Source organism: Tiliqua scincoides, chromosome 2 (genome assembly GCF_035046505.1).
Source record: "Tiliqua scincoides isolate rTilSci1 chromosome 2, rTilSci1.hap2, whole genome shotgun sequence".
Lineage (NCBI taxonomy): Eukaryota > Metazoa > Chordata > Lepidosauria > Squamata > Scincidae > Tiliqua > Tiliqua scincoides.
This window is the reverse complement of record NC_089822.1, coordinates 256,940,602-256,954,559: the sequence shown is the minus strand read 5'-3', so window position 1 is coordinate 256,954,559 and position 13,958 is coordinate 256,940,602. Positions and strand designations below refer to the sequence as shown.

Below are 13,958 nucleotides of genomic sequence, written 5' to 3'. Positions count from 1 at the left end.
ATTGTCATTTGGTGATTCTTGGCTTTGGGTCGGGGTGAATACCCTGAAGCAGCAGTTCCCAAGCCTTCTGGTGCCATGAAATATCTTCTCCTCCTTGGTGGCTTACCATATGCTGCCCCTTCTTGGAAGACCCTGGAGCCAACTTCTGGGCTGGTGACCCACACTATTTTCTGGTTATCGGAAGTCACTTCCAGATTGACCAGAAGCCTTCTGGATGCGGGCCATTCAAAGGCCCATGGAGGCCGATACACTGGAGGCCGATACAGTGAGTTTCACTCACCACTGCCTCCTAATACTTCTATAATGGCTTCTTTTGGAGGAGGGTCCAGATCACAACCCACCTGGAATGAGCTCATGACCTTCTGGTGGGTCACAACTCACCATTTGGGAAGCCCTGTCCTAACGTGTGACCAGGTGCGCTGCAAGGAGAATCTATTGAATCAATCAAAGTTCGCCGGAGTAGAAGACAAGGTGGCCAGTTCTGCCCTCCCAAGGGAGAGTGATTGAGAAACAGTGGAAGAGCTACAATGATAAGCAATCTTCAACTGGTTAGTCCAGTGATTTTCAACCTTTTTCATCTTGCAGCACACTGGCAAGGCACTAAATAGGTCAAGGCAGACCATCAGCTTTTTGACAATTGACAAGGCACACTGTGCTGTCAATGGGGGCTCACATTCCCCAATGGTCCCATTGATAAATGGCCCTCTTCCTAATTCCCATGGCACACCTGAGGGCCATTTGCGGCACACCAGTGTGCCATGGCACAGTGGGTGAAAATGGATGGATTAGTCAGTGGAGGGAGAGAGAGAGAGAAGGAGAGAGAGAGAGTGCACGCACATTTGTTCCTTTCTCCTGAGGAGTCCTTGTCAACCATATGGCTAGAGATGTTTGCAAATGCATGTATTTATTTATTTATTTGAAAATTTGTGGAATAAAAATACAAAATGGGTTTTTTACTCACAACTGAATACACACTTCCAGTGCTCCTCACTCATTAACTATGGATAGAAGAGCTGGAAAAACACTTCTCATCTTGTGAAGGGTCATCTTGACCTGGGGTCACTTGGGACCTGCAGAGCCAGCGACATCACTGGGACATGTCCTTGTGGATGCAGAAATAGGATTGGCCCTGGGAAGGGGGTCCGGATTTGGCGGGTAAAGCTGCTGCAGAACCAGTCCCCTTCCTGGGCCCAATCCACCCTCCTCCCTGCCTCCATCACCTCCCTGTTCTGCCCAGCCCGTCCCACCCCCTCCCCACCACCCTCCTGCCCTCTGCATGATCCTAGTTGGGGCAGCCAACACCTGGTGTCTGTCGATGTGCAGAACTGGTCGCTCAATGCTTCTGGCAGTGCCAACCCACACTCTCCAGCGAGTCCTCCAGAAAGTGTGTCGTACCGCCGGAACACGTGTGCCGTCAGCACAACTCTTCAATAAGACTGGGCCATAAGATTGATTGTAAAAGAACAAACATCTGAAATAAGTTGCTTCACCAACAGCTCAGGAAAGTTGCACTAAACATTACTTGAATTGGTGTGGTTTTTTGTGTTCCTAGATTGTGGGGTGAGCTTGTATATACTTGTATTTGGTGCACACCTTCATCAAGCTTACCCTAAACAGAAACATACTTCGTCTTTCCTTCCAGGTGTCAGGAGGAACAAGTGAGGGAGCAGTCCAAACTCTCTCCAGTACTTGAATGGCAACTCGGAAGTTGCTGTCCAAACACTGAAGTTCTTCAAAGAGCCATGGCAGAGTTTGAAGCTATTGCAGGGAATGGATCCAAATCTGGTTTGCCATTGTGAGAATGGAATTTGGGATAGATGGGATTTGGGATTGATCCAGAAATGCTCTTCTTACACTCGCATGATATCTGGAACTGGTGCACCTCTGACTGGAGGCAGGAAAGTTAGAAACTGATTAAAGAGGGAAGTGAGCTTCCTTCCCCCTTAAGGACCTGGAGATGACTGAGAACTCAGTGTCTCTCCCACAGTCCTCCACTGCTGTAATGCATCTGCACACACACTCCCATCAGAACAGCCATCTCCTGATCGGCTCCTGTTTTGTGTCCACAGCCAGTCTGCTGATCTATAAGGTGGTTCAGCACAGCCCTCCTCTGGAAACTGCTTTTCTTCATGCACAGTACAGAGAAACGAGACAAGGAGTCATCTCCCACCTAGTTTTAAAATTCTGTGATTAGGAGTAGTGTCTGCTTTTCAGAAAAAACAGTAATTTGGAAACAAGTAACTGGGATTGGGCCCAAAGTGCTTTCACCTGCAAGGGTTTCTGACTCAAGGTTTGTCCTTGAGCTGCTTCTGCTCAAGCATGCCTTTTTCCACCCTTTCTTGGACCTTTGACTATTTTGCTTGAAGCCTGGAGGAAGGTGGTCTTGGGAGTTGCTTTCCAGCTTTTGACGTGGATCCTTTCTCTGCAATGACATATTTGCTGTAGCTCTGATGAATTGTCCTCACAACTGCCTCACTTTCTTCCCCATAACAGGTTCACTGACCCAAGGACCAAGCAAAGGTAACAATTTGCAGGGAATTAGGAGGTGGGGAAACTTTCCTATGTGGCAGAGTGAGAAAGTCACTTACTAGAGGATGTCACCTTCCCCTTTTGATCTTGGAGATATCTGAGAAGTCAGTGTGTCTCCCATATTTCCCCTCCCACTTTAATGCATTCGATCCCTGCATCGAAAGAGCCCTCAATAGGGAAGGATCCTGTTTGGCTCCCCTTTTGTCTCCAGATTACAACCTGCCTCCTCATCTATTCATGAATTAATGCCTTTGCACAGTGTGGTTCCCAAAAGTTTTCACATTGGAACCCACCTAAAAAAAAAAAAGAGTTTCACTTTACCAGCCACTCAAGCCTCTGTGGTTATAATGGTGACTGGGCAGCAGTGCTCCCCCCCAAGTTGCAGGTTGTGTAAACCTTGATGCACGTAGCCTAACCTGCCTTGTCAGTTTTGCGACCCACCCTAAGGTGGGTCTTGAGCCACTGGTGGGCCATGGGCCCACAGTTTAAGAATTGCTGTCCTAGCAGAATGTTTTATTTGATCCAGAAGCAAATGCTGAACTGTCAGTACTTGAAAAGAACCACCTCATTCCATATGGAGACTGAAGTGTTTAACCTTTTAGCTCAGTGGTTCCCAAATGTTTTAGAGGCCCTAGACTAGAGGCTGTTGCCTGATTCATAAATGCCAAGGGATGTGGCTATGGTGGAGATTAGGCTGCAGTGCTCCGCTCCCCCAGGTAGCAGCTTATTCAACCCTTGATGCACATGGCCTGATCTGCCCTGTCATTTGTGAACCACCAAAAATTGGGTCATGATTCACTGGTGGATCTCAGACCCACAGTTTGAGAGCCACTTATTCTCAAAATTTAGCTTATGATGATTTCCCATTGAAAATTAGCCCCTCTGAAGGTTCCATGCACCCTGAAGGTACTATTGCAGGAAACTGCATTTTTTCAAGCAAGAGTAACTAGATGAAATTTTCAATAACAACGCATTGCAGAAGGAAAATATTAAACAATCCCTATCTCTGTGCCATGAGCCTGATCTAGACCTAGCTCTAATTGAAGCTAAACCCCAAACTAGACAATGATACATTTCATATCACCCCTACTGTAGCCTTCAACTCAGCCCTCCTCTGGAGCCATCAGCAAATTTCTTTTTCTCTTACACAAACTTGAGAAATGGGACAATATGTGGCTTTTCTCCCCTCCAGTGTTGAAATGCCAGGATCAAGAGTAGTGCCTGCTTTTTTGTTTTTTAGAAATATGGTAATTTCAAAATAATCCAGTAATTGGGCTTCAAAGGCTTTCACTCATTAGGACTTTCTGACTCAGATGTGTCCTTGACCTGTTTCTGCTTGAAAGAGTGACCTTTTCTGCTCTTTCCTGACCATTTTGTTGGATGCCTGGAGGAAGGAGGTTTCCAAAGTTGCTCTCCAGCAGCTGAAATGATATAGCTCTGATGAATCACACTTGAATTTGCCTCTCTTCCTTCCACATAACAGGATCACTGAAGCAAGCACCAAGCAAAGGTAAATATGTGCAAGAAATTAAAGTTTGTGGAAATATTTTCTTCTGTGACAGCCCCTTCTTCAAGATAGCCTGCGGGAAGTGGTCTGGCCTGGGCTTCTTCTGGAATGTGGAGTCATTTTCTCTGTTCCCTCACACAAGACATGAGGACTACTTAGAGTAACTAGAGTAGAGGATGATGCCCTCTGAGGAGGGGGGGACCGGGAGAAGAGGCTGGGAAATGGGTGGGAGCTGGGGAGCAGAGGAGCTCAAAGCCAATTACACAGAATGTGGTCTCATTTGTTTGGTATGAGACAGCATGGAACTGCAATTGGAGGGGAGGGGTTGGCCCCCATCAGACTGGATCCCATTTGCAGCACTCTTGAGCATTAAAACAAAAGGGGGGATCCATGAAAGCCAGTGGAAACTGTTTTCTTTTTAAAGCAACACATTGGGAGTGGTGTGTGGAATCAGAAATCCCTGGGGGAAGATGCCAAACCCCCCTATTCCTCACTACATGCTGACCCACCCCTTTTTGCTGTATTGAGAAGCAAAGGCACACCAGGCCATGTTATGCATTCTGTGTACAACATACCCCAGTCTGTTGCACAACAGTACTCCAGCAGCTGAGTCCAGTCCATTCCCTGACACCATCTGCTCTTCCTCCCCTTCTCTGCCCTGCAGTGAGTGTGACTCTGGACCCCGACACCGCACATTCCAGCCTGGTTCTGTCTAAGGATCTGAAATGTGTTGGTTGTCGAAAGAGCCAGCAGAACCCGCCTGACAGTCCTGAGGGATTTGATAGAATGCTCTGTGCGCTGGGCCGTGAGAAATTCACTTCAGGAAGACACTGGTGGGAGGTTTGGTTGGAGAAGCTGACAGAAGGGGGATATGGGGCTGTGGGGGTTGCGCAAGAGTCTCTCATGAGGAAGGGACATTTCAGAAGTAGTTCTTGTGAAAGAGTCTGGGCTGTGGGGAAGAACTCAAACCAATTTCATCTATTCTCGGCTCTGACATCCCCTGAATGGACCCTTTGCCTTTGAGAAGTGAGCCCAGGAAGGTCCGGGTGTTCCTGGACTACGAAGAGGGTCATGTGGAATTTTTTGACGCTGACACAGACTGCTGGATCTTCACTTTCCCTCCAGCCTCGTTCTCTGGGGAGGGGATCAGACCTTTCTTCTGGTTGGGGCGGGAGTACATCTGCAGGGTTGAATCTTAAGGAAACTCCCCAAGGTGCTGCTGCTGCTGCCCCCTTGAAAGGAGGACATACTCTAGCATTCTGCCTCCATAGCGAAAATTGTAGCAGGCAAAGAGTGTGGCATCTGTGGCTTTCATACATGACTTTTGGTTCAAGCTCACAGTGGTTAGAACTGAGCTACAGCTTTGCGCTCTAGTATCCCGCTTAACAAAAGAAGGGGGGAGGTGTTACAGGCTGTGCTTTTCAGACAGGCATTAAAATGCACACGCAGGGGAATTCTGTTACATGTGCAGTGGCTAATGATGCAGCAAACACTAGTTTGGTGGGGAAGGAAGAAGAAGGCGAGGGAGATTGTGCAGCCAGAACTTGATGGTGGGAATATTTTTACCACTATAGGGAAGCTGAACGAAAAAGCAATGCAGTGTTCCTTGCCACTGATATGACCAGACCCTAAAGGTAAGCAGTTGCTATGTACAAAGAAATGAGAGGGGGGAATATCTCCTTAATGCATTTATGGGCATTTGTGAGTTCCACTTGACTTCAGATGCAGAAAGAAACAAAGATATGTTATCACACACACACACACACACACACACACACACACACACACACACGAGTCTGAATTGAACTGTTCTCTATGGCCTCAAAGTAACATTACTCAATCTTCTTGCCCCACCATCATCTCGGGGAATCTAGCTGAAACTTCTCAATTCTGCCGACAATCAGAGACTGATGATGAGAGGTCTCTGGAAGGCTACTTGAGGGCTGCTCTGGGCCTGGGGTCAGCCAAGGGAAGGAACCAAGAGACAGGTGGAGGAGGAGGATAGGTGAAGCAACTCCATCCCCACTGATGAACTCTGAGGCCTCATTGTTGGGCCAGCAACCTTCAATGTGTCCAGGGATAGCCAGCACAGAGAAATTGCCATCAGTACAACCTTCATCACAACAAGGGATATTCAGCATGGAGGAGGAAACATCAGATGTTGGAGATGTAAATGAGCCCTCGCTCTCGCCCAGCCCCACAGACTTCAAGATTCAGGTCCACAAAGTTCATAGAGTGTATGATGAAGAGGGTCCCCTGGAAACTAACCCCATTTTCCCCATAGGCTCACTGATTCAGTATCCGCTAATTCGCTATCTACTAGGTTTTCCAGGAACCTAACCCTAGTGGATAATGAGAACTGACTGTATATACAGTACATTGCACTGGAGTGAGAAACTACTGATGGTCCCTTGATATCAGATGCAGGGGAGGGCACCAGGATGCAGGTTGTGTCTGTTGTCTTGTGTGCTCCCTGAAGCATTGGTGGGCCACTGTGAGATACAGGAAGGCGGACTAGATGGGCCTTTGGACTGATCCAGCGGGGCTCTTCTTATGTTCTTATCCACTGGGGTTCTGTTTAAAAAACAAAAAATCAGTGGATTAAAAAAAAACAAAAAACAGTGGAGGGGCAAGAAACCTGGAAGTGGTGTGGAAGATTTTAGTGGTTTACCTGTTTTATAATCTTTCTATTAAATCTTATATCCAGTGAGTTATCCTAAGGAGCCAGAAATGAATAATACTCTGCAAATTTACAGCTGAGGGCCTAGTGTCATGGCTGCAGGCAGAGGCTTGCAGCTCTAGCTTAAAGCCTGCCTAAGCAGCAGATCAAGTCAAAAACCTGTTTATCACCAAAAGCTCAGTCAGCTGGGGCCCAGAGACTTTTGTTGGAAGGTCAGATACGGGAAATGTGTCAAGACGTTCAGGGCAAGGTGACCTCCAGATTTGAGAATTGTGAAAAGTCCCAGGATGAGAACCAAGTTACATCAGAGTGTCTCATTAAACTTGTTTACACATTGTTATAAATTTGTGTGCAAAGGGGAGTTTACTTGGGGGCTGGCCCTATGTCCTGACGGTCTTGTTTCTGTCTTGTATGGCATATCTGCTGGAGCAATAAAGATGGACTAAAGAACAGTACAAGTCTCTGTCATTCTATTTGGCTGCTCAGCTAAAAGAACCAGGAAAATAAATTTCTATCTATCAGTGGGTCTTTAAATCTAAGACCCACTTCCAGGTTTCTTGCCTCTCCATTGCTCCTAATGGAATAAGGTCATGTCTTGACATCCCCAGAGGTTTGATTCTGGGACTGCCTGCGGATACCATAAAATGTGTTAAATAAAAGTGAGTTGGCATCCTTCAGTCTCGCAAGACTATGGTATCGTGCTCTGAATAGTGGTTCTGGAACAGAGTATCCTCTCCAGTGCGCGAAGCCTGGATAAAGTAGATATGGAGGATAGACTGTTACCCATGCAGCAAATCCCTCCTCTCCACTTCGCTGAAATGGTCCAATGGAAAGGCAGAAGCCAATACGGTTGGTTCCAGCGGCGTTGCAGGAGTTGCCAGAACGTGACTGTGTTCAGCTATGAACTGCCTCAGGGACTCCGGCTCCGGATTTTGCCTTGAGGTTGACTCCTGAAGACTTTTCCATAACTGGATGTAGCCTCAAGGCAGTGGAGGTTTGGGATCAGAGTTTTCCTTCTTTCAAATGAGCTGCCTTCCCAGGCTCAGGAGTCCCACCTACCCGGTGACTGTTTAGTTGCCTCTTATGACAGGTGCAGCCAAACTGAGGGCCTATTCTTATCCCCAGCCCCCAGGGGAAGTTAAATAAAAGCAGTTTAAAATAAAATAAAAAGTACATCCCTTCTCAATTGTGGTATAAAAACACCTTTTTTTACTGTTGTAGAGAAGCAGTCAGCAATTAGAAATGCAAAGGGCCCTCTGCCTTTGCCTGGCTCAGCTGACGAATGGAATGATCACTTGCATGACTGTCTCTCTACAACAGTAAGAAAAGCAGTTGTTTTTTTAAAAACTTGTTTTATGGGATGCATTTTTCCCCCTTCTCCAGGGATCAGCGCATTCCTTCTCATTTGCAGTGGCCATTTGAGTTGAGTTAAATCCATGTATAAAAAATCCATGTATAACAAGGTTAGACCTGTAGTTCACTTCTTCCTCTGTTGAGGACTGTGACAGTATACCTCTGGTCTGTGCCTTCAAAGCCAAGCTCCAGGTTTGCTCCCCCTTGAGAGTGAAGAACCAGAGCCCTGTATTGGACCTCCAGAGGGTGTTTTATACAGGGGTAGTTCTCTGCCTGACAGCCAGGAAAGTGAAGTGGATTCAGCACCCTATTGGACGCAATCCATGGTAAGCAAAAAAAAAAAGTGTATTTTTTTTGGGGGGGGGGGAGGGTATGGGATGGTTTTGATAACAGGTACATGGGGTGGGGTGGTAATAATTTGCAATTTTCTTTTTAAAAAAATCAGATGCGGGAATTAGATGTTGCGCCACTAGACTGGTCGGCTGATGGGGATACCAGTGAAGATATCTGGAAAGTCCCAAAGAAGACAAATCCCCAGTGTCCATGCATGTCTGTATGTAAAATTTTACAGGGGGGGGGGGTCTGAAATATAACTAGACACCTCAATCACTGAGGAAAAAAATGTGTGAGACATGATTTTTTTGTCTTGTCAATGAAATTGAAGAGGTTGTTGTTGGGGGTCTTGAAAAACTGAGTCTCAGTGAACCACTAGGCCGCTTCTGCTCCCCTAAAATTCCAGAGGAATGAAAATAAATGTGAAGAAAAAAATAAAATTGAATTACGTTATCTGATTGTGCGTCTTTCTGTGCTAAACTGGAACCATGGAAAAGCATGAGGAAATTAAAAAATATATATATTATACACCTGAGGCGGTTGGGAGCTTTGGAGGGGTAAACACCCTCTTTCAACAGGCCAAAAAGTATAGTAAATCTCTGACTCAAAAACATGTTCGGGAGTGGCTTGCAGAGCAAGATGCTTACACATTGCACAAACAGCCTCGAGTATGATTTAAGAGAAACAAAACGGTTGTTCGGGAATGGATGCACAATGGCAGGCTGATTTAGTGGATTTGCAGCAATTTTCTAAGTACAACGTGGGGCACAAGTACATTTTAACGGTGGTGGATATACTTTCTAAATACGCATGGGCCAGAAGCTTGAAAGACAAAACAGGCAGAAAAGTGGCTGCCGCTTTTCAGCACATTTTCAAATGGGAGAATACCACGCAAACTGCAGACTGATTCTGGTAAAGAATTTCTAAACCGTACTGTGAGAGAACTATTAAAAAAACAAGGCGTCCATCACTTTGATACAGGGAATGAGGTCAAAGCTGCGGTTGTGGAACATTTTAATAGAACATTAAAATCAAGAATGTGGAGATTTTTCACAGCTAACAACACTTTTAGATACAAGGAAGTGCTACCGCAACTTATAAGCAGTTATAACCACACGGTGCACAGAACAACCAGGGTTCGACCTGCGGATGTGAACCAATCCAACGCCGTGTCTGTCTGGAAAACAGTGTATGGAGATTGGGTTAGAGGGAGAAAAGAGGTTTCTGTGTTCATAAAAGGAGATCATGTGAGGATCTCAAAGCTCAAGGGGGTATTTGAAAAAGGATACGAACAAAGCTTTACCAGTGAGATTTTCATAGTCGACCAAGTCAGCAGCAAGGGGAGAAGACCTGTGTACAGCTTAAATGATTATGAGGGAGAGAGCATTGCGGAGACATAAGAACATAAGAACAGCCCCACTGGATCAGGCCATAGGCCCATCTAGTCCAGCTTCCTGTATCTCACAGCGGCCCACCAAATGCCCCAGGGAGCACACCAGATAACAAGAGACCTCATCCTGGTGCCCTCCCCTGCATCTGGCACTCTGACATAACCCATTTCTAAAATCAGGAGGTTGCGCATACACATCATGGCCTGTACCCCGTAATGGATTTTTCCTCCAGAAACGTGTCCAATCCCCTTTTAAAGGCATCTAGGCTAGACGCCATCACCACATCCTGTGGCAAGGAGTTCCACAGACTGACCACACGCTGAGTAAAGAAATATTTTCTTTTGTCTGTCCTAACCCGCCCAACACTCAATTTTAGTGGATGTCCCCTGGTTCTGGTATTATGTGAGAGTGTAAAGAGCATCTCCCTATCCACTCTGTCCATCCCCTGCATAAATTTTTATGTCTCAATCATGTCCCCCCTCAGGCATCTTTTTCTAGGCTGAAGAGGCCCAAACGCCGTAGCCTTTCCTCATAAGGAAGGTGCCCCAGCCCCGTAATCATCTTAGTCGCTCTCTTTTGAACCTTTTCCATTTCCACTATGTCTTTTTTGAGATGTGGCAACCAGAACTGGACACAATACTCCAGGTGTGGCCTTACCATAGATTTGTACAACGGCATTATAATATTAGCCTTTCTATCCTGGACTTTCTATCCTGGAAATATTGGGACTTTCTATCCTTACCATAGATTTGTACAAAGGCATTATAATATTAGCCTTTCTATCCTGGACTTTCTATCCTGGAAATATTAGGACCTTCTATCCTGAAGAATTACAGAGAGTGAGTGCTGGAGAGGTTAGGGTTTACAGGGTTGAAAAAGTTCTAGCTATGAGGGGGAGGGGTAAGAAAAAGCAACTCTTGGTGAAATGGTCAGGGTGGCCTGACAAATTTAATAGTTGGGTCGCAGACTCTGAGCTGTGTGAAGCTAAGTAGAGAAGGAGGAAAATGGCGGAAAACAATTTTTACATCACCCTTCCTAGCAACGCCTGCAATAAAATATTTCATCAGAACAGCAGTGCTGCCTTCACGATCCATCTGGCATGCTCCCTGGATCTGCAGGGGGAGTGGGAAGTGGGGTTAGTGGATATACAGTACCCTCACACCTGGGACACACTCACAGACGATAGAAATTTTCAAATTGACGATGGAAGGACAGAATGGCTATTCACTCTACAGAGGGGTTATTACGCTTCAGTACCTGACATACTGGATAATATGAACAAGGTAATAACAAGTCATATAAATCCACCACCTGAGACATCTCTGACCTATGATTCTGTAGATAGGAAGGTCTATCTTAATGCTCCATCGCTTCACAAAATTGAAGCAGAAGCAGAACTGTCTCATATATTAGGGCTGGACATGAGTTTAGCCACCAGAAAATCAACCTTCACTGCGGATATTACAGGGGGGTTTAGCACCCTGTACGTTTACACAGACATTATAGACCACCAGGTCGTGGGGGACTTTTATGTACCTCTGTTGCGATGTGTTCCTATTTGTGGAGAGAACGGTGATTGAGTCACAATCACATACGATAGACCGCATCATGTCCTCGTAAACAGGGACCATATAGACACCATCACAGTGGAGATAAAGACAAACTAGAACAAAAACGTGTCATTTCGTTTCGGTAAAGTGGTTGTGAAGCTGCACTTCCATCCCAGGAAAAACAGGTTATTTTAAAACATGGTTCTTTTAAAACGTTACAGGGATCCCACCCTTTATAGCAACTACTATAGGGTGCAGGCGGGGCAAGGCCTTCAAGGATTTCATGGAGCGCCTGTTATGTATGGGGCGGGGGTCGGCGGCATATTCCGAAGTCTTTTTCGAAAGGCGGTTTCCCTTTTGAGGAGGGGATTAGAGATTATTAAGCCGCACATAAAATTAGCTGCCTGCAATATTACCCGAGACATGGTCGGGAACATTTCTCAGGCCGTATTGAATAAAGCTATTCCGCAAAGGGGCTTGGGGCTGATGTATGTGAAAAGAAGGAAAGCGGTTAAACGAAAAGCATCACAAGCACTGCTGACAGGCTCACCCCGGCCCTTCAAAAGAAAGGCTAATAGCCGAAGGACGATGCAGAAGAGAAAAGCGTGGAGACTGAGGTGTAGAAAGAGAGCCCTCTCTAGAGACATTTTTTAAAATGATCATGGCCTTTATTCACGGCTGCTCAGAAGAGTGTACAAAATCCGAACTAGACCTGTTCCAAATAGCCCCTACACAGACCAGCATTGAAGGAAGCATTAATGTGGAGGTGCCTCTGTTGACGGCAGTGACGGAGTCTTCATCATTGGAGTTTTTCATTGCGGGGAATGGGGAGGATTATATGGATTTAAACAACACTTTACTATACCTGAGGTATAGAATTGTAAAAGAAGATGGCGGAAACATTGACAGGCAGGCCAAAGTGGTGCTGGTGAACTACCCGATCACTTCCATTTTTAGTCAGTTGGATGTGACCCTGGGATACAGACTCATCAGTCAGAGTAACAACTGCTACCCCTATAGGGCTTTCATCGAGGCGGTGTTAAACTACGGCGAAGACACGCTATCCAGCCAGTTCTCTGCAGGGCTGTTTTACAAAGACACTCCTGGTGAACACGACTCAGCGGACCTGGACGGGCACAACTGGGGGTTTATTAAAAGAGCGGGTCTGACTGCTGAAAGCAGAAAAATAGAACTCCTGGGTCATCTCCATGCGGACCTCTTTTTTCAAGGAAAACTACTGTTAAACAGCGTGGACGTGAAAATTAAACTCACCCGGAGCAAAGACAGATTCTGCTTGATGACTGATGATGCAAACGTACACTACAAGTTGAAGATTTTGGCAGCGTCACTGTTTGTAAAGAAAGTGAGAGTCGCCCCAGGGGTATGGCTGGGACATGCTGAAGCTTTGCTTACAACCACCGCAAAGTACCCCGTGGACCGTGTCAGTATGAAAGTGTTCAGTCTCCCTGCGGGGAGTCGTGTCAGTAAGCAAGAGAACCTATTTCTTGGGCAACTTCCAAAGATGGTCGTAATCGGCCTGGTGGACAACGACGCTTTCAGCGGGACCTTCAGCAAAAACCCGTTTAACTTTAAGCATTATGACATCAGTTTTTTTGCTATTTACCTGTCGGGCTACCAAATCCCTACAAAGCCGTTTCAGCCAGACTTTCAAGAAGGAAGCTGTGTGAGGGAGTACATGAGCCTGGTGCATGCCACTGGTAAGCACATGAAAGACAAAGGGCTGATAGTCAACAGAGAAGACTTTGCGAGGGGCTACACACTCTTCGCCTTTGACCTGTCCCCTGACCAGGAATGTGGCGACCACTATTCGTTGATCAATACAGGGAGCCTTAGGGCAGAAGTTCGGTTTGCCAAACCCCTCCCACAGACCATTAACATGATCGTTTATGGGGTTTTTGACAATATAATCGAAATAAATAACCAGAGGAATGTTCTGTTTGATTATATGTGACATGGACACTCTGCAGTTAACGCAGTTGCTGTCTGCTGACCCCGCCACCCGCAGGATATTCAAGGGAGTGTTTCCTTGTGACCAACTTCCTAAAGCGAATCAGCTACAGAGACCCGCAGGGCTGGTGGTCAACACGGACCCTCACGACCAACTGGTAGAGCACTGGCTAGCTTTGTACCTGCCAGAAGAAAACCACGTAGAGTTTTTCGACTCCTACGGACATCCGCCAGACCATTCCCGATTCCCCAAGGCAATCATGGATTTTTTAAGAAAATGTGGCCCTGTAATGACATTTCAAGGAAAACACGTACAGCCCCCCAGTTTTTTTTATCAGCCTCAAACCTGTGTGTCTTGTAGTAATTTTCATGGGTATATTTTTCAATAAAAAAATACCCTGCTGAGGGGTTTAAAAGAAAAAAGACCAAATCAGCTTGTTTTTGTTTTTTTTAAAACTGCTTTTATTTTTATAAGGTGAGCCATGCTACAGAACTAGATTGTCTCTGCTTTTTAGAAGATCTTCTGGAAGCCTTGGGGGTATGTTTTAATTCCATAGTGGGGCTGTGGTTTTTCAAGTGCTCCAATGAGGCCCTGTTTCCAGGGTTGCCAACAACCGTGGAAGGGATATTTAGTTCAGCCATTCCCT

The 13,958-nt window shown here is 46.0% G+C and overlaps 1 protein-coding gene across 1 annotated transcript; it reads left to right on the top strand.

Moving 5' to 3' along the window:
• Window positions 1-12,004: 12,004 nt before the first annotated feature.
• On the top strand, window positions 12,005-13,315 carry LOC136639083 (uncharacterized protein F54H12.2-like). The gene has a single exon (XM_066613107.1). It carries the CDS (start codon window positions 12,005-12,007, stop codon window positions 13,313-13,315), a length of 1,311 nt encoding a protein of 436 aa, XP_066469204.1.
• Window positions 13,316-13,958: the final 643 nt, after the last annotated feature.